Below are 22,601 nucleotides of genomic sequence, written 5' to 3' on the forward strand. Positions count from 1 at the left end.
CTTTTTTTTTTAACTTGATTGATATGAATGAAATTTAAAAAAGAAAAGGTAAAAGTGGAATGTTAACATCAAGGATCTTTTCTATCGTTTCTTTCACACCTTTCCACACCTTATAGAAAACAAACATTTATGTGACTTTAAGATTAGCGATCATTACATTTTCATATGTCAGTATAGCACTATTTAGTAATATGCCAAAAAGAGCTAGTTTAAGAGTTTATGACATGTGCGTATAAATTAGAAAAATAAAACTAAAGTTTGTTTTTTAAATATAATAATAATAATAATCTATACCCTAAAGAAAATTCTACACTATAAATGTTTGTTGAGGACTTCTTTAAGAGGTCATTGTTAATTGAAAGGAGTTTATGAAGTGAAATGTTTCACTGTGGCCACTACCACTCCATGCACAGTGACACAGGCCACCTCAAAAACTCCTCAGGCTTTACAACAACCTCTTGATGGACGCAGCACTTTTTTTTTCCTGCTGCAGGTTCTTGTATAGTAATTAAAATGTTTAATGGCATATTTGAGATCTGCAATGCCATTATTATGCAACGCATTTATTTAAACTAGAAATGTAGCCAAAATTAAGCTGTGAACCATTACGGATCAAAAGGTTAATCAATTTTTTTGACTTGGACTGAGGTTTATATCATAGCTTTTATCACTGTGTCCACTGTACTGCACAATGATCCAAACCATATCAAATACTTGTGTTTCATTCATGGACCGCTTGAGATTTTTTTAAATGTTCCTTCAAAGACTTGAAATGTTAATATAAGCAGTCAACTATACTGTATTAACCAGACAAAGAATAAAAAAATACTGAATTCTACTTAACGTTTGACCTGAAAACATTTAGGCCTGTCTATATGCTCCCTAAAGGTCAGATTGCTAATAAAGTTATTATTAACATGTGTCATGATAGGTTCATTAAATGCTATCATAAGAAAACTATCTTTTATATTTCTAAAACTAAAAAGTAAAAAACAACTGAATTCTCAATGAATGTTTCGATAACTTTCGATTGATGTTAAGTCCTTCCTTTGTTTTCCTCTGTTTCGTGGACTAGAAAGGCTTTTTCATTTAGTCTCGGGTCTCCTAGAGTTTATGTACATGTGTAAATCATCGTGGTAGTTGTTATCACAGTGGTGTACAGCCAGACAATAACTAATGCCCCAGTTCTAGTGTTTATAAAGCAGCGTAAGAGAGATTTTTAAGACTTTTCAGGAATTTACTGTAAAAGTCATTCAAACAACAAATAATTCAGCATATAAAAAAAAGAAGAAATGCATTTCATAATTAGTCAGTTACATAATCTGACACTGAAATATTAAAATCGCATCAAAAGTGCATGTTGTTGGGGAAGACAGAAGACTATTCCACTGCCTTTTAGCTCCGCCTACTGGCGCGTCACAGTACTGGACATTGAAATGTTTGTTGCCTCCTGACAATGGCAGTTGTCCTTTTGTCTGTACATCTATTTGCAATTAATGTCGTGATTTCACAGTTTGCTTATAATCCAGCGATGCTGTTTAATGCTGTTAAGCTTTAGATGACTATATGTCCATATTTGTTTTCTGTACAGATCCTGAAAGTCGAATGATGAACTAATTAAAAATGCAGATGATATGATCAAAGATTGCATAAATGGGATGGCTTATTTCTTTAATTTATTTTCATGAGTGTATTTGTGTCTATATATAGTTGAATATGTTATACACACCTCTAGTTTTGATGATAGCATTTTCTTTTAATAAATGCATTACTAGAATAAACTGCAGTGCTTCATTATGCAAACTGTTTCGTCAACATAAGGGTGTGTTTAGTTTGCGGTGTTAAGTGTTTTTCTTTTTAAACATGTTTTTCTTACTCTTCCCGGTTATCGTCAATTTTACCACTTGGTGGCGCAAGAGCTTTTACAAAAACAAACAGGTTCGCACATCTTTTTTTTTTTTTTTTTTTTTAACAAACTTCTTTAGAAATGAAAGCAAAGGAAGTAAATGATTTCAGTAATGCTCTTTTTAAAATAGTGTAACAAGTGCCTTGTGTCATGTGTTTATTTTTTATTTTAAATGTAATTTTTAAAGTAACATTGATATCACAAAAACCCTCAATAGACAGTTATTTATTTTAGAGAAACATTTCTACTTTTTATCACTGTAACGTTTAAATAAATCAAGTCCAAAATCATATTTCTTTTGAAACTTGAAACATTCGTGCTCCTGTGTTCCCTGAAAAAATATACCAAAATGTATTTCGCTTGAGACTTATAAATGTTATATTTAAATTTTATTTGGAGTAGCTACTTCTTTATTGCACAATGCACATTTATTGATATTAACCGTATGTTTTAATATCAGTATTAATAAGGATCGTATGAGCTCTGTATAATATCAGTCTTTAAATGCAAGATATTTAACGTGTACCTAAAGTATCTACTTGCAATAGTTACACTTTAGCACAATCAAATATACTGAAGTACATATTTAGTTGGACCTCAGCACTACTTTCAGATAACTAAAGTGCATTAAGTACAAAATTAGTTGTTCCACTTTAGCAGACTTTAAGTAAACTAATTTAGTATACAAAAAATACAATCGCAGGGTATTTATATTAAGTACATAAATATGTAACTGTATACTTCGCATAAAATAAATGTATTTCAAATAAATTTTAGTATAGCCTTTTTATTTTTCACCAGGCATGCCATGTTCTGGGCCTATAGTTATGAACTTACCTAGTATTTATTTATTTATTTATTTTTTAAGTAGCCTACTTTTATTTATTTATTTTATTTTATATTTATTTTTTTTATTTTTTTTACAATCTCTGGCACACATTTCTCTATACTTGGGTATAGCGCTTTTCTGCACTACAGCAGTCAATATGGGCTAAACCGTGGATAATTTATCATTGCTTTGGCTCAAAATGCATTCAGTGATGACATCTTTCAAATTACATCAGTTCTTTTCTCACTCAGACACAAAACACCAACATAACTGGATCACCAGCTGGAGTGCCCTGGTTGTCCACTGGAGGGAACTCCACCCCAGACTATTGCCACTCAGTATTGGACTGAATTTCCCATCATCCTCTGCCCGGTTTCATTATCACTGATTAGTATTTATGCAGTTTATTTCTGTGATGTCAAAGCTGAATTTTCAGCATCATTACTCCAGTCTTCAGTGACACATGATCCTTCAGAAATCATTCTAATATGAGGATTTGATGCTCAAGAAACATTTATTATTATCATTATCGATGTAGAAAACAGTTAGATGCTTTTGCAACATAATACATTTCTACTGTCACTTTTGATCAATTTAATGGATCTTTGCTGAATAAAAGTAATTTCGTTAATTTCTTTAAAAATAATAATAATAATAAAAAAAACTCTTATTGACCCCACATTTTTGAACGGTAGTGATAATGTAACAAAAGCTTTCCATTTCAGAAAAACGCTGTTCTTTTAAATTTAAATAATCAAATAATCCTGAAAAAAAAAATTGCACACAACTATATTCAACATCGATAACAATAATAAATGTTTCTTGAGCAGCAAATCATCATATTAGAATGATTTCTGAAGGATCATGTGACACTGAAGACTGGAGTAATGATGCTAAATTCAGCTTTGCAATGACAGGAAGAGAGGCCATGTATATTTTGTTTGTTTGTTTGTTTGTTACAGTCTGCAAAAGGGCACCAGCTACCAAAGGGGCACCATCAACACCCCCACCCCCTGCAAAGCAATTTTTAACCAAGGTGGCAATTGAAGTTCTGCGTAGGTGACCCATTTGACCAGTGGCAGCCCTGAGGAATTCTATTACTTTATTTCTACTGTACATTCAAAGTAATGATTCCTTCACTTTTAGATAGAGAACTCACACATTCAACACTCAATCAAAACATGTAGAATGGTTGAAAGTAAAAAGGAAAGTGAATTATAAAAAAACATTATATATTGCCTGTTGTAAGCAGATGAGAAGTAGTGCAGTTTTTTTTTTAATGCCATCAAATGTTAGTTACAGTTATACTTTATTTAAATGTAAATACTATATTGTTAGTATTTTGACAGTCATTGTGCTATTAAATAAATGTCCCAGTTGGACAGAAACCTTTACAGTTATTTGAAGTAATTTTGCTTTGCTTATATGCAAATGTGGTTCATGGGCTTGTGTTTACTTTGACTAAGTTCTCTCAAAGGAATTTCAGAAAGTCAGAATTAGATCTATTCGAGAGTGTCTGTGTATTCAAGGTCTCTCTTTCTTCCTCTTTTTTTACCTCACACCTGCTGAAGTGAAACTGCGTTCATGTTTATGACTATTAATTCTTGGAAATGTCAAAACGTTAAAATTTAAAACCGAAGACTGCAAAAATATTTATTTTATTCATTCTATACCATGGTTTATTTTACACTTAGTTTGCTTGCCGTTCTTGCAACATTTCAAATTCTCAGAAAAGCATATTCTCAGCGGCATAATTTTGAATGGATCACAAAATGTAATTCTAGTAAATCTTAAGTATTAGTAGTAATGTAGGCTACACATAAAGATGTTGTTACAATTAAATGAATTTTAATACATTTTACAACATTGCAAATTGTTTTGAATTGTGTAGCTCGTCAAGCTTAATTGTTATAAATTGCATATGGTTGTTATACGTTTATTATTGTTTTGCAATATTAAAATGTTTCCTTGAGTGCTCAACAGTTTGCAGCTGCTCTTCTGCTTTGGTGATTCTCAATCCCCAGAGGCAAAATATTCAAATACAACAACCGAAAACTGAGAGAGAAACACATCTCCATTTCAGTAGTACCCTAAAATAAAGCTTTTTCTAGGAATATGTCATTTGTGTGCAGTTTAAATCAGTTTTAATTTAAGAACAACTGAAAGAACAGAAATGTTTTAATTAAAAAATGTAAATATGTATTACAAATCTTTTGGTGATGACACACACTTTTTGATAAGGAATAAACACATCAACACTTAAGTCATAAAAATATTTTAAATACAGTTTTTTACGATTGCTTACACACTAAAATTAAAAATAACACACAGTTACTGAAACTCTACACTAAAGGAGCAAAACCTCAGCCCAGATCTGCACAACTATAAGCACATTCTCAGCCTCACACTTTTTGCAAAACACTACACACGTTGTTTTGCACAACACTAAACACACTTCTCTATATTAGACACAGAAATCTAACATAATGTCACTTCTTTGCCATTTCAAGACACTGCTTTCCAAAATACCACCCCTATAAACCAATTGATCAAACATGGCCATACTATAAAAAGGCAAAAGGTGAGTTTATTTGTCTTCAACAAAATGGAAGGCAATGTTGCAGTACGAGGGAGAGGGAGAAACATCATTTTGAATCAATTTGAATGTCCTGGGCCAACGCGGTGGTGACATCCCAATGTATGTTGCAATCACGCAGAATGAGATCCTCCACCAGCATGCCAACTTAGGCCCTTACAACATGGCCCACATATTCACATTTTAGACAGACTACACAAAATGATCACAGCAGAAGACCAAATAGATGCAGAGCAGATGAGATACATTGTCATATGGGATAATATAAATTTCCATCTATCTGCTCTGGTCCAAAACTGGTTTCATTAGCATCCACAATTTTCACTCCAATACATTCCACCATACTGTCCCTTCCTTAAACCCATTGAGGAGTTTTTGTTTTGTTTTTGTTTTTTTGTTTTTTTTTGGCATAGCGGTGGAAGGTTTACGATCTACAGCCCTATATCAGGATATCCCTCATTCAGGCCATGGAGAAGGCCTGACCTAATTGATGCAGGGTCTGTGTAAGGATGGATTCACCTTTCAAGAAGATCCTTCCCTTGCTGTCTTATGAGGGAGGTACTTTACTCTAACAATATCTCTGAAAAAATCAAAACCCAGACTATATCATTAGAAAAGTATAAAAGTTACAAGTGTTTAAGATTGAGCACAGCAGTGTGTAAATGAATCAAACAGAATCAGAATGTATGAACCATGTGTGCTCCATATGGTGTCAAAGATGGGTTTTTATTAAATGAATGTAAAGTTTTGAATGATGTGTTTAATTTTGCAAATGATCTGAAGTGTTGTGCTACTTTGGTGTAGGGTTGTGTTAATTGTGTGTAGTGTTTTGACAAACCGGGCCCTGTTTTCAAAATTGTGCTTAAGCAATCCAAAAAAACTGTAAGCAATCGTAAAAAACTGTAATAGGCCTACTAAGATTACTGGAGTATGTTTTCAAGAAAATACTATTTCAGTCTTTCTACTTCAAAATCTCACACTTAATTCAGTTTGTGACTTGCCATTTCCTTGTAATTAATTGTGAAATTTACTAGCAATCTCAGAATGGAAATTGTTTCACCATTTTATTCAGTGCATGTATAGTTTGTAAGTAATACTTTCACATTTTATGTTCTGAAGGACCTATTGTGCTGACAAACTGCCTGGGAGCTCCTCAGTGGTGAAACTCCTCCTCCTTCAATCAGTGGTGAACCAGGTGGAACAAATCTTTCCAGGTAATCTGAGCGTGCCAGTACCTGGCTCTGTTGTCTTTAGACCGCAGTCAAAGGAGCATTTAAGGCACTACAAGACCAAGGAAACTATCTTTGTCATCAAGGTGACTGTGCAAGATCAAGCCTTCTACAATACTGTGAAGGACAGCCGGTAAGCACCATATTGGCCATGTTTGACTAGATTGACTTAAGCAGTGCAGTGCTAATGGTACTCTGGAAAACACAAACTCTTAACTCTTGTTGACTTTGATAGGACTTTTGCAGTGGTATTTGTAAATTCAAATGTTGTTTGTGGGGTATAAAGGAAAAGTAAGAAAAGCCTAATTCATTGTTTGACAAAGAATGTGTTTGAAATGGTTAAAAGTAATTTCAATTTTGTAGAAATCTTAATAAACCAAGTTCTTAATTCAGTTAAAAATGTATAGTCTAAAATTATTTGGCTAAAGATACTTGGTTAAAAGATAAGAAAATTCTGAAAATTAAAATAACAATTGATTGTTTTGTAAAGGATATATAGTTGTGTGGCTACAATGATGCCTTAGAATAGTTCTTTACTATGAAAATACTTCTTAAAAGTGGAAAACTTGTATTTTGTAATGACAGTACTGTGTTTATCTGAGGTGAATGTGAAGAATTGTTTAGTTTGGCTGTCAGCTCAAATAATAACTGGTATTTGTCATTTCTTTTGAGGTTTTTCACCTGTTTACTGCTATCAAGGAATGGTAAATAAAAGACAAACAACTGTTCCCATGGCTGTTTATTGAGTGAAATCCAGTTAAAAGCTTCATGTGGAGGGATTGTCCTTTTCAAGTGGGGAATTGCACAAGGGAAGAGGCAAAACTTGACAGTGAAAAACCGTCACTGAAGACTGGAGAAGGAGCAGAAAAGTGACCACACGTGTCCAAAGAGACAAATAAAGACTGTTCCCGTCCTGTTGCTGTGATTTGAAATGGCTGATTCATTGCTGGTAGAACAGCTAAAGACCGCAAGGACATCAGCGAAACGTCAGTTTTCCAGGTTGGCCAATAATGTGCTACGAATGCATACAATGATGTCGGAAGAGGAGCTTCGAGACAATTTTAAGAAGATCTCTGAAGAAGCTGGCAAAGTCCTGGAAGCCAACAATGATGTAGAGGGGCAATATATTGAAGAAAGCTCTGATGCAGAGGAGTTGAGTGAGCAGCAAAAGAGGGACTTGGTCAAAACGGCTAATGAGTGTGAGAAGAAATTGCAAGAGCTAAAGGACCTTATACAAAAGACATTGTGGGCCAGTTTCGGGGAATATGAACTGACACAATCAATTACAACAGCAGAGTCGCAAGCAGAAAACGTGGGAGCTGTGGACCCAAGTAGAAACTCAGATGCATATCGCTTCATGATCGGACAACTAGAGAAATTTGTGAAGGCTGCGAAGGAGGTGCATAAACATTGGAAGTGCTGGGCCCCCCCAGCAGAGCAACAACAGTTCCAGAGTCGTATTCAAGGCCTTGAGACTATCCTGCCAAAACTCTCAATAAGACAAGCAGACTTTACAGGGGCACACGTCAGAGAAGAAACCAGCAAATTGAGTACTACTTCAATCAGTTGTGTGGCCACACCAGCAATTAAATTAAAGCCAGCTGCCCTCCCAAAGTTTTCTGGCATCCGCCGAGAGTTTCACCGGTGGAAAAAAGATTGGGAAGCGCTCCAGATGCAAGGAGAACCTACTGGATCCAAAGAGGTTAAAAAGTTCCAACTTCTTGACAGTGTGGATGAGAAGATAATACGAGACCTCCGCCTTACAACTTGCATAACTGCTGAGGACATGTTCCGGGTCTTGGAGAACCGCTTTGGTAATAAGACAACTATAGCCCTTGAAATAGTAGAAGAGCTCCAAAGACTCCAAGCAGTTAAAGGTAACCAGCCTAGGAGGATTGTTGAGCTAATTCAATCTGTAGAAAAAGCCCTGGTCGATCTGAATGAGCTTGGCAAGACTGGCGCATAAAGAACCCTCTTGTAACAAAAACGATAGAGAGTAAACTTCCTGATGGTCTGAAGAAGGAATGGCTTCTTCATGTAGCTGGCAAAGATGATGAAGCGGAGGAGGACAAGCGATTTGACTACCTCCTCAAGTTGCTTCAAGGTCAAGAAGCCATCTATGAGAAGCTGGACCAACTGAGAGAGGAGGAACCAAAACCAAAATCTGAACCTCGGCAAGCTCGAACCAGAACCTCCACCCAATTAAGCAACCAGGTTCAAGGATGTGTGGTCTGCGGAGATGGCAAGCATAAGAAAAGGCTATATTTCTGCCAAAAGTTTCGCACTCTTAAGTTGTCAGAAAAAAGAAATGCTGTCAGGAAGCTGGGAGCCTGCAAAAAATGCCTGGAGATTCACAATGAGGGTGACTACTGTAAATCAGAGTTTCTGTGCAGGAGGCCAGACTGCATAGAACAGCGTGCTGCAGAACACCACTATTACCTTTGCCCAAGAGCTGGTACGTTCAAAGGGAATGTTGTCCAGGGGTCCAATAATGACGGCCAAAGTGAGAGGTGACACGAGAGTGTTACACCCAAGCTCAAGAAGAATTTGTTAAAAGTCTCTCACCTGAACTTGCAGAGAAGTGCCGCAATGCCTTTTGTAACACTGTAGTCAGTACCTCTCATTTGTCCAACCAAAGTAGTCTTCTAGCAGAGAATGGACTAGTGGAGTGGCCAGTCATCATGATGCTCTTAGAGGTCACGGCCAATGCAGGACAAAAAGTTGGGACTTTGATCGACCTGGCATCGGATACGAACTACATAACTCATGATGCAGCTGATCGTTTGAAGCTTAGAAGTGAAGCCGTAACCCTTGTTTTCTATGGCGTGGGAGGAATGAAAGTTCAAGTTACCACAAAACGGTACCTCCTAAAGATCCGGATCCGTACAGAGCAGGGCAACTTCAGATCCCACCAACTTCTCTGCTATGGTTTGGACAGCATTGCAGATATCCATAAACATGTGACAGCTAAAAGACTCCAAAAGTTCTTTCCAGATGTCCCCAAAATGAACTGGTGAGACCAAGACAGATACAGCTTTTGATAAGCCATAAGGAAGGGCGACTGGTCCCACAGAAAATACGCACCATTGGGGACCTTGTACTATGGGATGGGCCATTGGGAAAGACAATTGCAGGGACACACCCTGGTCTGTTTGAAGAGGTTACAGTTACAGCACATCAGTCCAGAGCACACTTCGCCAGGTCTATGAGAACAGCAGCATTGATGTATGAAGAACATATCTGCACCAAACCTACCATCAAGTCATCTTATTCTGCTATTACCACTCGGGATTTTATTGAGTGGTGGCGATGGGATAGCATTGGCGCCCCTGCACTCCAAAATGTGGAGGATGTCGCTGCGGCAGTTGTCAACCTGGTGGTAAAGAAATCACTCTGGCTGAAGAAAGGGAGCTGGAAGTTGTAAGGGGTGGCCTGACTTATGTTGGTGCTGATGACCACAGTGATAGTCCACACTGGCATGCAAGATATCCTTGGCTCATGGATCCATCTACATTGCCAAACAACAGAAAAGCAGTGGAGGCAACCTTCCTTAGAACAGAGAGACAGCTCGCCAAAGAACCGCAGTGGAAAAAAGCCTATGGAGCTCAAGTCCACGAAATGGTTGATCGTCGAGCTGCAAAGAAGTTGACCAAGGAGGATCTAACAAACTGGAAGGGACCTGTCTGGTATATTAGTCATCTTATCGCACCCAACCCCCACTCTGTTACAACTCCGGTAAGACTTGTTTGGAACAGCAGTCAGAAGTACAAAGGCCAAAGTCTTAATGACCTTTTGATGAAAGGTCCTGACGTTCTCAACTCTATTCGAGCTGTCCTCCTCAAGTTCCGCCAAGGCTCCTTCGCCGCTCTAGGAGATGTCAGAAAGATGTATAATTCTGTGTGGCTTGAGGAGAGGGAAGTCCATCTACACCGGTTCTTGTGGCGTGATTCAGAGGGCGATGAGCTAGAACAATATGCCATAACCAGAGTGAATATCGGGGACAAGCCAGCAGGATGTATAGCGCAACTTGCTATGAGGGAGACGGCTAATCTGCCTCAATTCAGCCACCTCATAGATGAATGTCAAGTATTACATGAGCACAGCTACGTCGACGACATCTTGACATCCCACAACTGCTGTGAAAGACTCAAAGTCATTACAAAGAATGTGGAGCTGATTCTAAAAGCAGGAGGGTTTGAATTGAAGCCTTGGGTCTTCTCAGGCCAAAGTAAAGGAGAAAGAGAAAAGGCATCACCAAATATTGTTGTCCTGCCGAACCAGCTTAAGGAGGAAGAGGACAAGGCGCTCGGTTTCGGCTACATTGTGGATGAAGACATGTTGCATGTCATGGTGAGGGTCAACTTCTCTAGGCGGAGGAAAAAGATGAGACTTGGACAAGACCTGCTGCTAGGAGAAGTATGAGCACAGACACCAGAACCGCTGACAAGACGTGAACTGCTGAGTCAAGTTGCTGGCTTGTACGACCCAGTTGGCCTTACAACACCATTAAAGCAAAAAGGGGCTATCTTGGTTCGAAGGGCATTCCAAGAGGTAAAACCAAAGTGCAGCATCGCCAAGGATACATGGGACCTTCCCCTGTCGGAAGAGCTCCGCAAAGATGCAATTGGAATTTTTGAGGAGTACGTCCAGCTAAGCAAAGTGATGTTCCCAAGAGCCCTTACTCCACCAAAGGCAACAACGGAACCAGTGGCTGTCACTTTTTCAGATGGCAGTGAAAGCTCCTATGGTGCTGTCCTCTACCTGCGGTGGAACTGCAACAAACAATTAACAATTCGACTAGTGGAGTCAAAAGCAAAGCTGACACCTCTAGACCAGAAGGGGGAGGTGGTCAAAGCAGAACTTTGTGGTGCAGTTTTTGCAAGTCCCCTGAAAAAGCACTTTGAACAGAATACCCGGATCCAGATAAAAAGGTGGTACCATTTGTTAGACAGTCAGACTGTTCTTGGAGCTATCCAGCGTGAAAGCTATGGTTTTCAGACTTTCTTCGCTAATAGAATTGGAGAGACATAGCCGACATTATCACTCGAGGAGCTGGGCCAAAGAAACTTGATGCGCATTCAGAGTGGCAGCAAGGGCCAGAGTTTTTACATCTTCCAGAGAGCGAGTGGCCAATTATGTCGTCAAAAGATGTGTCTGGAACAGCTCAAGAAAGCATTAACGATATGCAAAAGAAGTCATTCGTGGCTGCACTCACTAGAGCTCAAGAGAAAAGTCTTCCAAGTCTTTCAGGACGACTTCCTGCTGGTGCAGCTGTCCTAAACTTAGTAGATGAGAGGCGCTTTAGTAGTCTAAAGTGTCTAATCAAGACTGTTGCTTTTATCTGGAGAGCTGCCAAAAGGTTTACATCTGCAACAAAGATCATTGAAACCCCAAAGTGGGAGGCGATTCCCACAAAAGGAGTTATCACCGCCACAGAACGTCAAGAGGCAATAAGAGACATCTATCTTGCTGCTCAAGAAGGGTAACATTTCCAGCCACCACTACGGACCGTTTGGTTGTGTACAGAGAGCCAGAATCTGGGCTACTAGTCTGTGGTGGGAGAATCCATGGCTTCAGGGAGGATGGCGCTGCAGTTCCCCTTCTGCCTTTCAATGCATGGGTCTCTGCTTTAGTGGCACGGGAGGCGCACAATGAGGGTCATGAAGGTGTGGCTGCAACCTTGCTGAAAATGAGGAGGAAAGCCTGGGTCATCCAAGGGAGGAAAATTGCCCAAAACGTAGTGGAGAACTGCCTTTTCTGCAAAAAGTCAAGAGCAAGAAGGTGCAAACAGGTAATGGCTGACCTACCTCCTGAAAGAACCACACCTGCAGCTCCGTTCGAGTTCACTACAATCGACCTCTTTGGACCGTACCTTGTCAAAGATGACATCAAGAAACGGGTCTCCATGAAAGTGTGGGGTGTCGTCTTCAGTTGTATGGCCAGCAGGGCAATTCATGCAGACCTGGTCAACACAATGTCGACAGAGAGCTTCTTGATGGCTTACCAACGCTTTACTGCAATAAGAGGGCACCCAAGAAAGATCTGGTCCGACCCGGGGACAAACTTCATCGGCGCCAAACCTGTCCTAAGAGAGATGTACCAGTTCCTGGATGCTCAGAATAGAACTTCGATAGAAGAGGTGTCAGCTCAAAAAGGTACCAAATGGGAGTGGACTATTCACCCTGCTGACTCACCTCACCGCAATGGGGCTGCTGAAGCCGTTGTCCGCATTCTCAAGAAGGCACTGCAGAGCCTGGGCAACAACACTGGCCTCAGCTACAGCGAGCTTCAGACAACATTACAACTTGCTGCAAACCTTGCCAGTGAATGCCCAATAGATGCCAGGGTGCAGAGCCATGAAGAAAGTGTGCAGTATGTGTCACCCAACACACTTCTCCTGGGCCGAGCCTCTTCAAGCGGTGAGATCAGAACATTTGACTTTGCAAACTACCCTTACAAGAGACTCAGAGAGATGCAGAACCACGTCAACAAGTTCTGGAGGTCTTGGAGCCAGCTTGCCGGCCCAAACTTATTTCTGAGAAGTAAATGGCACACTTCGTATCGCAATGTTGCTGTCAGAGATATTGTCTGGTTGTGCGACCAAAATGCAGTGAGGGGCCAATTCAAGCTAGGACGGGTGGTGAGCGTCAATCCAGATGCTAAGGGCATTGTTCGAGACGTGATCGTCAAAGTGGTCCAAAGCTCCTGCCTTCCTGTCACAAAACCTGCACTAAACCGTCCATCAGTCAAAGTTCTGAAAGAAGCTTTCCAAACCACAGTCCTGCACAGAGATGTTCGACGCCTGGTTGTCTTGCTACCAGTTGAGGACCAAACTCGGAGCTGACTGGCAGTAAGCAAGTGCTGATTTGCGATCTTTCCATCAGTTCCCGTGGGAAGATCGAGTGGGAGGTGTGCTGACAAACTGCCTGGGAGCTCCTCAGTGGTGAAACTCCTCCTCCTTCAATCAGTGGTGAAACTCCTCCTCCTTCAATCAGTGGTGAACCAGGTGGAACAAATCTTCCAGGTAATCTGAGTGTGCCAGTACCTGGCTCTGTTGTCTTTAGACCGCAGTCAAAGGAGCATTTAAGGCACTACAAGACCAAGGAAACTATCTTTGTCATCAAGGTGACTGTGCAAGATCAAGCCTTCTACAATACTGTGAAGGACAGCCGGTAAGCACCATATTGGCCATGTTTGACTAGATTGACTTAAAGGGTTACTTCAGGATTTAGCATTAAGCTTTGTATTAGTAGAATACCACCAGTATTTTCGAATTACCGTGCTTTCCCCCTTCATATCAGCCCGAGATGAGAGATTTATGCATTTTTATTCTGTAAAAAAGCCTCCGATGACGCAAAAATCGTCATTTTGCGTCATCGGAGGCTTTTTTGGCCAGAGGCTTAAAACTACAGCCAGTAATAGCAAGTAGTTCGGCATTTTTTCGCCACGCCCATAACATATGCGCGTTTGAGGCATAGGTTTGAGGTTACTCACGGACATAGATCAAAGATTTTATCAAAAGTGGGTGTCACAGTTATATTTTTAAGCTTACAGTAACATTATTTTGTTATAGTCTGCACTACATCAGTGGTTCATCTCGCAAATTTATCGGTCTCTGCAGTCATCTCAACCAATACAGCAACAGACTTTTGTGGTAAGTTAGCATAAATAGATAAATAGACTAACTCAGTTTTACAGAACAGTGGCTTTACTTTGATAAGTCAACTTATATGCAACTTATATGTAATTGTCTATCTAACGTTACTTTGCTAAGTTTGCAGTTTCACTGCTACCTACAACACTACATATAGGCTACTGTGTTATCAGTCTAGTATCAGCGAGTCTTACCTCTAGGCGAATACGCTTAGTACCAGATGCCCAGGCTGTTCGTCCTCTGGGAAAGTGAATATCGATGGTATCGCAATGTCCTTCAGAATGGTTCTCTTCATTGCAAGGATATTTGGTTCGTAGTCCTCGTGCTTGAAATGGAGACTACATATTCTGCATTTTTTTAGGTTTTCTATAACGGTGTCATCTCCAAACTTTGGGTGTTTGATGGCCCGCAGCCACTGTTTACATCGCTCCAGATCTTTAACTTAATCGGAAAATGATGGAAACTTACTTGTCCTTTCCTGGTTTTGGGTGTACATCCAGGTACAAAGCAATTTAGCACCATTTCGCTGTAAATGTATGAACTAACTCACGATTTATAGAATTAATATGTAAAAAAGCAAGCCTAGTTGTTTGAATTTTCCTGGTAATTCCGCCTGTAACCGATAGGCGTGGTTTGGGCGTGGCCTCGCAAGGGCAGCAAAACAAGTGCATTCTGGGAGTTGTTGTCTTTCATCCACATTAGTCAAAAATACATTTTCTGCCTTTTCTCAGTCTAGAAAGCTCCAAATTCAAAAATAATTTCACATTTCTACTACATAAATGACCAATTTTAAATACACATTCATCTTTCCAGGGGTGAAGTACCCCTTTAAGCAGTGCAGTGCTAATGGTACTCTGGAAAACACAAACTCTTAACTCTTGTTGACTTTGATAGGACTTTTGCAGTGGTATTTGTAAATTCAAATGTTGTTTGTGGGGTATAAAGGAAAATTAAGAAAAGCCAAATTCATTGTTTGACAAAGAATGTGTTTGAAATGGTTAAAAGTAATTTCAATTTTGTAGAAATCTTAATAAACCAAGTTCTTAATTCAGTTAAAAATTTATAGACTAAAATTATTTGGCTTAAGATACTTGGTTAAAAGATAAGAAAATTCTGAAAATTAAAATAACATTTGATTGTTTTGTAAAGGATATATAGTTGTGTGGCTACAATGATGCCTTAGAATAGTTCTTTACTATGAAAATACTTCTTAAAAGTGGAAAACTTGTATTTTGTAATGACAGTACTGTGTTTATCTGAGGTGAATGTGAAGAATTGTTTAGTTTGACTGTCAGCTCAAATAATAACTGGTATTTGTCATTTCTTTTGAGGTTTTTCACCTGTTTACTGCTATCAAGGAATGGTAAATAAAAGACAAACAACTGTTCCCATGGCTGTTTATTGAGTGAAATCCAGTTAAAAGCTTCATGTGGAGGGATTGTCCTTTTCAAGTGGGGAATTTCACAAGGGAAGAGGCAAAACTTGACACCTATCACATCTACTGAAACTGCAAGATAATGTTAATTGTAAGATAAAATATTTGAAGGAATAAAATCTAGATAACCTGAAAGAGTAGACATAATAAGACTTTATTGATGAGTGTGAACACTGAGTACATATTTGTCAATATCATTGTGTGCATAGAGGGAAATTATGTAGAATCAACACCATCAGAAACCTTGGAGTTTTCAGAAGTTTTTTTAAAAAAATCATCACTGCTTCATCTGGAAAACAAACAAACAAAAAAAACAATATAAATAGACTTTAATTACATAATACAATCCAAAGTAGAGTCATTATAACTGTAGCTTAATTATCTTATTTAAATGTCATGTGCTCTATTTATTGATATTTGAGTTACCCTTAAGAGGCTGAGTGCAGCGCTGTATGTCAGAGAAAAGAGGAAGAGGAAGATGAATGAAGTGGCAGTGGACCAGAGACTTCTGAACTCATCCTCCTCCAGAACATCATTATTACAGTTCAGAGCAAAACCCTTCTCTGGCTCAGGTGGCTCCGCTGAAAAAAAAAAAAAACTAAATAAATATATAAATAAATGTACATGATAAGCATTGTGCAACACATATAGAAGATCATAAATCATCCTGAATTTAAGGTCTTTACTATAGGCTTCTAAGAGTGTGACATTAAACACTCAAGAACACAGTGGCCACATGTACTGCAGAAATGTACTTGCATACATTCATTTGCACAAACAGCAGAGTACACAGAAGAGACAAACATATACATTGCCATGACTATGTTACTCATTGTTAGTCCATTGCACCATACATTTGATAAAAATACGCATAAGCATATTCTTACATTTATAATATGCAGCTGTCAAGTAACCTTCAATTTTCAGCTCAGACAGTATATAATACTGACTCACTGATAATACACATAAAATATCACACATCCTTACAACAACAAAAATCTGAATGCTGAATGGATATGAAAAATATTCTTGTTTCTCTAAAAACTGATAAAAAGGGACCAGAAAATAAAGCACACAAAGTGACTGCAAGAAACATGAGAGCTGAACGAAATCATGCAAACACAAAGATTTATTGCTTAATATTGTAACAACATAAAGTCAAATTGAAATGAATTATTTTGGATGTGAAACATAGAACATAAAACTGTTATATCAGAGGACATGAAAATGCAAACAGCAGCACAGTAAGCACAGGACAAAACATAAATGAGCAGTTTTAAGAAAGGTATCACATTCACACAGGTCAGAATTAATTTCTCTCTTGAAAACTTTTTTTTTTTTTTTTCCACTGTGATATTATGCTGATTATATTTTAGTCCATATTTATTTGCATGCAATTATTTAAACATAGTTTTGAGTTTAATTTGGCTTTGATGTTTGACCCATGCAGTAAAAGTGATACAGACATACAGAAATATGCACAAAAACAACATCAAAGATACATATCTTGACAAGAAAGCAACAGGACAAAAGCACCGAAATGTTATGATTTTTCATGATTGCTAATAATCAATTGGACATTCTATATTTTTACTTAGGCTTGTTGTCACTTGTAGTGGAGATGCCATATTGTCCATGTTGGCATGTTTGACTGCACAAGTGACGGTGGTTTGGGGTTTTTCATATGTTTTCTTTGGGATTGTTAGGATGCTGACAACAGATGTGGAGTCCTCTCGAAGGATGGGAGCACTGGTTCTGCCCTCAATAGACTCATTGCCCACCTTCCACATGATATAGACATCGCCAAGTTTAGGGCTTGTGACCTCACACACCAGAGAACCATAATCTGTGCCATTATCAGGTTTGTAAATGGTAACTTTGGGTTTGCTTTTATCTGAATTGGATAAAAAAAAGATTCATTAAAATATTCAATAAATCTACAAATGCACATACAGCCACAAAGTCAATTATTTGGAAGTTACATTGACTTACCTCCTTTATCAAAATGGATTTCCTGCTTGATGTCTCTGTTATTATTTGTGTCATGGATGGTGCAGGTGACAGTTTCACCATTAAACCATTTCTGTGTATCAATGGTGACATTGTGGATTATAAACGGTGGAGTGTCTTTAGAAGAGACGATATTTCCTGGTGTGATATCCGCTACTTTTACATCCTTCACTGTGCACGACACTGAAGTCTTTTTTACTTCTCCAGAAACAACAGCTTGCAAAATAACTTTGTTATTGACAAATAGTTCTCTCTCAATTGGTGGCTTCAGCAGCAATGTTAATTTAGCTACAAGGGAGTAAGAAAGTAAATATGACTCCATGTGTAAATTTGAATTGTTGTATATCTGTGAATTGGGTTTGAAGGAGTGTATCTTTGTGTGAATTTGAAACAGAAGTGAGAGCGTGAACTAGAGAGAGCAAATCAGCATTAAATGATTTACCTTCGAAGTTCTTCGTCACAGGAATCGTATTTTTCTGATGTGTGACCTCACAGGTATAGTCAGTTTTTGTATGCCAAGTCTCACTGCTGACTTCATAAAAACTGTATGCTGTGTAAAGACCTGTATCTTTATTTTGTTTGCTTTCCGGTTTTAGCTGGCTTGTGATGTTATTGTTTACTTTCCATTGTACAGCGAGGTTTTTGGGGTAGAAATCCTCAATAACACACATGACAGATGTTCTTTTTGGAGTTACAACAGGAACCAAACTCAGGGTTGGTGTTTGTGGAGTCACTGCAATTAAAACAAGTTTATATACAATTAAACTATGTGGAGGACATCTGACATTTTGCAATCTTAAAATTTCCCTAATTTTACCACAACAGTTTAGTTAAACGTCCATTCTGTTCTCGTCTGTTGTTACCTGTTATGAATGTTTCGCTGACTGTTTTCAGTGGGTGTTCTGCAGCACACATAATTTTACTTTGATTAGCTTGATTAATAGTTATGTGGCTGATTGTCAACATCTTGCCTCCAGTTGTTTCTGTAGGGTACTGGATGAAATCAGTCAAGGCATTTCCTTTCTGATCCATCCATTTGAATCTGACAGATTCAGCAGGTAAAAACCCAGAGGCCAGACAGCCAAGAATTAGGGTATCAGATGAAGATTGACATGGAGACATCATAGACACTACTGGGGGTTTGGGATCTACACCTAAAAGGGTGAAACCACACAAAACACATGCAGGTTAGTATACACACACACCGATGAAGCAAAATACAGTGGACCTACTGGACATAGCAGGTGCTTCAGCATCCCCAGAATGTCCCCTAAAACATTTTTATCTGGAATCAATTATATATTCACGCAGGATTAATGAATAAATTAGTTATTATTGTAAATCAACAAATCAAAATAAAATAAATAAAATAAAATAAAATCATTACTGAAATGAAATCCACAGCCACATTGTCCTGGTTTGAAACTTTAAACAATTAGCGATTGGTGAATATATCCCAAATGCTAATGTCACATTGCCCTTGAGCAAATGTCTTGCAAAATATCTGTGAAAAGTAAGCTATTAGCCTATGTTCTTTTTAATTAAATGTTTTTTAATTAAATTGAGTAATATATTAGTTGTGTAATAAAATATTAAAATCGAGTGCCCAAAACCTGTTTTGCTCATATTCAGTAGGGTAATGGCCCAGCTCCCAGTATCAATGATCTACCATCCCATCAGCACCAGCAATCAGAATTCTCCTAACTGAAACTATATAGTTATATAACACTAATTGTAGCCTAATTCAAACTGTGTAATATGGAGCCCCGCACATGACATGCAATAAAAATAAAATAAAAAATAAAAATAAATAAATTAAAAAAAAAATTAAAACGTGCGCACGATTTAGCCTACTATTTTTTCCTGCATGTCATGTCTGGGGCTCTGTATAATCTAGGCCTACTTCAAAATTTACAACTAACTACATTTAAATACGCCAATGCATAGCCTATTTACACGCTGTAACGTCATAACCGCAGTCATTCAGACCTCAACAAATGGAACTTGGCTATATTTAGCTATAGCTACTGACTAAAACCTTAAAAACCTTAAAAGTTTTGCAAAACAATCGGTTTAGCAACAAGGAAGAACACGGCAACAATATTACATTTATAAATGGCGTATGTTATTTTCACTACAATTCATAACTGAAACGCAAGATGACCCTATTTACATTTAAACGAGAGAGCGAGTCTGCGAGCTAATAGGTGAGAAACATACCAGGCAAAGGTCTTTTTTTCCCGGAATAACACTGGTTCAGTCAGACCGCTGAATACCAATCAGAGCCTATTACAGAGAAGTTCCGTTTGTAATTCAAAGTTAAATGTCCTTACGATATTCATGATGTAGAAGAAGAAATAGCCTACATTTACATATACCATTTAGAATAATTACATTTTCTCAAAAGTATAAGTCAACGATAAAGTTTTATTATGAGAAAGTTTCTCAGTAGCCAAGACAAAGTTTTTCATTGTTATGGGAGATATGGCCTAAGATCATTATTACGAGAAAGTTTCTCATTAGGCCTTTATATTACAGCTCAGTTGATAATGTTTTTAATAAAATCTGTTACCGTTTGAACTGTTGACATTAAAAAAATGAAACGTGCTAATACGGGTTTTAATACGGGGCTGAAATCTGTTCAACAAACTAAGCAAAGACTTTACAAAGCCAAAATACCCTCGATATTGCCCTCGACAGATCTATTAAATTAAAAATATTATGCAACAAAATGATGTCTTTGTTTAATTTGCTGAACAGATTTCAGCCCCAAAACACCTAAGCTATAATTTTGCACATATTTTTAACAATTAGTCATTTAAACCTTGCGTGGAAATAAATAAATAAATAAAACAAAATAAAAATAAAATAAGCCTGGCCTGGAGAAATTTTTTTTCGGCATTAATATATAAGTATTTCGCAGCATTACGCGCATTTGCATGGCTCTATAGGTTTAAAAGATGAATTCCAGTGTTTAAAAAATTTATTTAAAACACAGTTTGCATTAATGCAACATCAAAATAATCCAGGACAGTTTATAAAAACAATAGGCCTAGAGATGCGAAAAATGGGAATACAATAAACAATCCTCTAACAGTGATATCAAGCACTTTTGGTCTGCAGATGACAGTATTTTTTTTTTTAAATTTCATATAGCTAAGCAACAAAATTTGAGAGGTGAAAGAAGAAAAGAACTTACTTGTGACGATCACTTGTGTGCCTTTACCCCAGTAGTCAAAAGCATCACAGTGCGACGTTAGACGTCATCTGATGTGCAAAAAACTAGAACTTCAAATCTACCGTTTAGTAGGCTTATTATAGAAATCCGTGGATCTGTCGACGAAAACTATAATCAATTATCCAAGTGCCACCACGGATTTAAAAAAAAAAAAAAAAAAAAAAAAAAAAAAAAAAAAAAAAAAAACTCTATTCGAACTTTTTACATATTCAAAAGCGTTTAATTGCATTTAAACATTTTTAATAAAACATGATTTCATGCCAAATTGTATTGTATTTGTGCAGCTTTTACACTGTAAATTCTTAATCCTATGTCCTTTTTACTTGATTTCCTTAAATATTTACTTGATATCCTTAAATAATTTGAACTTACCAAAGCAACATAAGATATTACAATTGCTTTTAGAGAATACATCTTCACGCATTTTCTTTTTTTTGTAATACTGGCAGTACATAAAGTCTTAATTGTTTGATATACAACAATTGTGTATTCTTTAACTGCAATATAAAACAAAAAAAAAAAAAAAAAAAAAAAAAAAAAAAAAAAAAAAAAAACTGTTGGAGCTAAGAATAGGTGTCATGAAGAAATGGATCTAAACACAGCAGTTTAAAATTGTATTAACAAAACTCAAGACAAGAAGCAGGAACAAAGCCAAGTAAAATGTAATGGAAAAAAACAAAACAAAAACACAGGGCTCTAATACACAGAACAAACCAATCAAAGAAGTGAACCACAGGTGTGCAAATTCAAACAAAAAAGAGCCAAGCAACAAACTGAAAACTAGGACACAGAACTAAAACACGTAACAAACCCACCCCAAAAACAAACCCAGATTATACCTTATATCCCCCCCATCATGAAGGTACAACAACACACCTTAACTATAACAACAAAAAACAAAGTCCAACAGAGAAGGGCGGGATGGGGCTTAGGAGGGGGATGCAGAGCCGGCAAAGGAGCTGTTCAAATGAGCAAAGGTGGAGCAACCAGCGAGAGAGTCCAGGGAGGAGATGGAGGTAGAATCCAGGGAGGAGCCAGGGTGGAATCCCCAGGCTAGGACAAACACCCATGGTGGAGTCAAGGGAGCAAGGAGCCATGGTGTAGGCATGAATAGCGGAACCAGGGGGACAACGACCGAGACAGACCTGCTGGCTGTGGAGACCACAGACAGAGTCGAAGAGCCACTGGGACAGGGTGACATGGAAAATTCAAGAGAACAAGGTAGAGCCATGGGGACAAACAGCCGAAGTGAAGCCAGGGTGTTTCACAGATGGCTTTCCAGGTAGATACAGGACAGACAGAACTCTCAGGAATGACCCTCTTGGACAACATGGAACAGGCAGACATTTCAGGAACAGCTGTCATGGCAAACTCAGAACAGGCAGAGGAGGTGGGAGAGAGCCCAGGAACACAGATTTTATTAACTCAGTGCTGGGTCACAAACTGGCTTGGTACTAATATCCTATCCACCATATCCTCAAAAGACCTCAAAGTTCAGTGCATCCTCATCCACTGTAGCTGATGGGACATGGCTCCACACCATCCCCTCAATCCTCTTTAACAGACAATGTTGCCAGCCTATGCACCTGGTCAGAGTCTTTATCAGGCTCAAGGTTGATCTTAGGCTCAGGTTATTCCTCTGGTGCTGGCATCGTGGTGTGCTCGGGCTCCTTGTCTGCGGTGGGCTCGGGCTGGACGTCCGCA

At 38.1% G+C, this 22,601-nt stretch overlaps 1 protein-coding gene and 1 gene segment (V, D, J or C); both read right to left on the reverse strand.

Moving 5' to 3' along the window:
- Positions 1 to 22,601, reverse strand: part of LOC125274624 (polymeric immunoglobulin receptor-like) — an 859,185-nt gene that overhangs the window by 758,962 nt on the left and 77,622 nt on the right. The window lies entirely within an intron of this gene.
- Positions 15,785 to 20,989, reverse strand: LOC125274696. The segment is given in 7 exon segments: positions 15,785 to 15,938; positions 16,076 to 16,230; positions 17,244 to 17,543; positions 17,642 to 17,947; positions 18,102 to 18,392; positions 18,523 to 18,813; positions 20,859 to 20,989. Coding segments are annotated over 6 exon segments (1,326 nt in total).

Source organism: Megalobrama amblycephala, linkage group LG1 (assembly GCF_018812025.1).
Source record: "Megalobrama amblycephala isolate DHTTF-2021 linkage group LG1, ASM1881202v1, whole genome shotgun sequence".
NCBI classification, from domain to species: Eukaryota; Metazoa; Chordata; class Actinopteri; order Cypriniformes; family Xenocyprididae; genus Megalobrama; species Megalobrama amblycephala.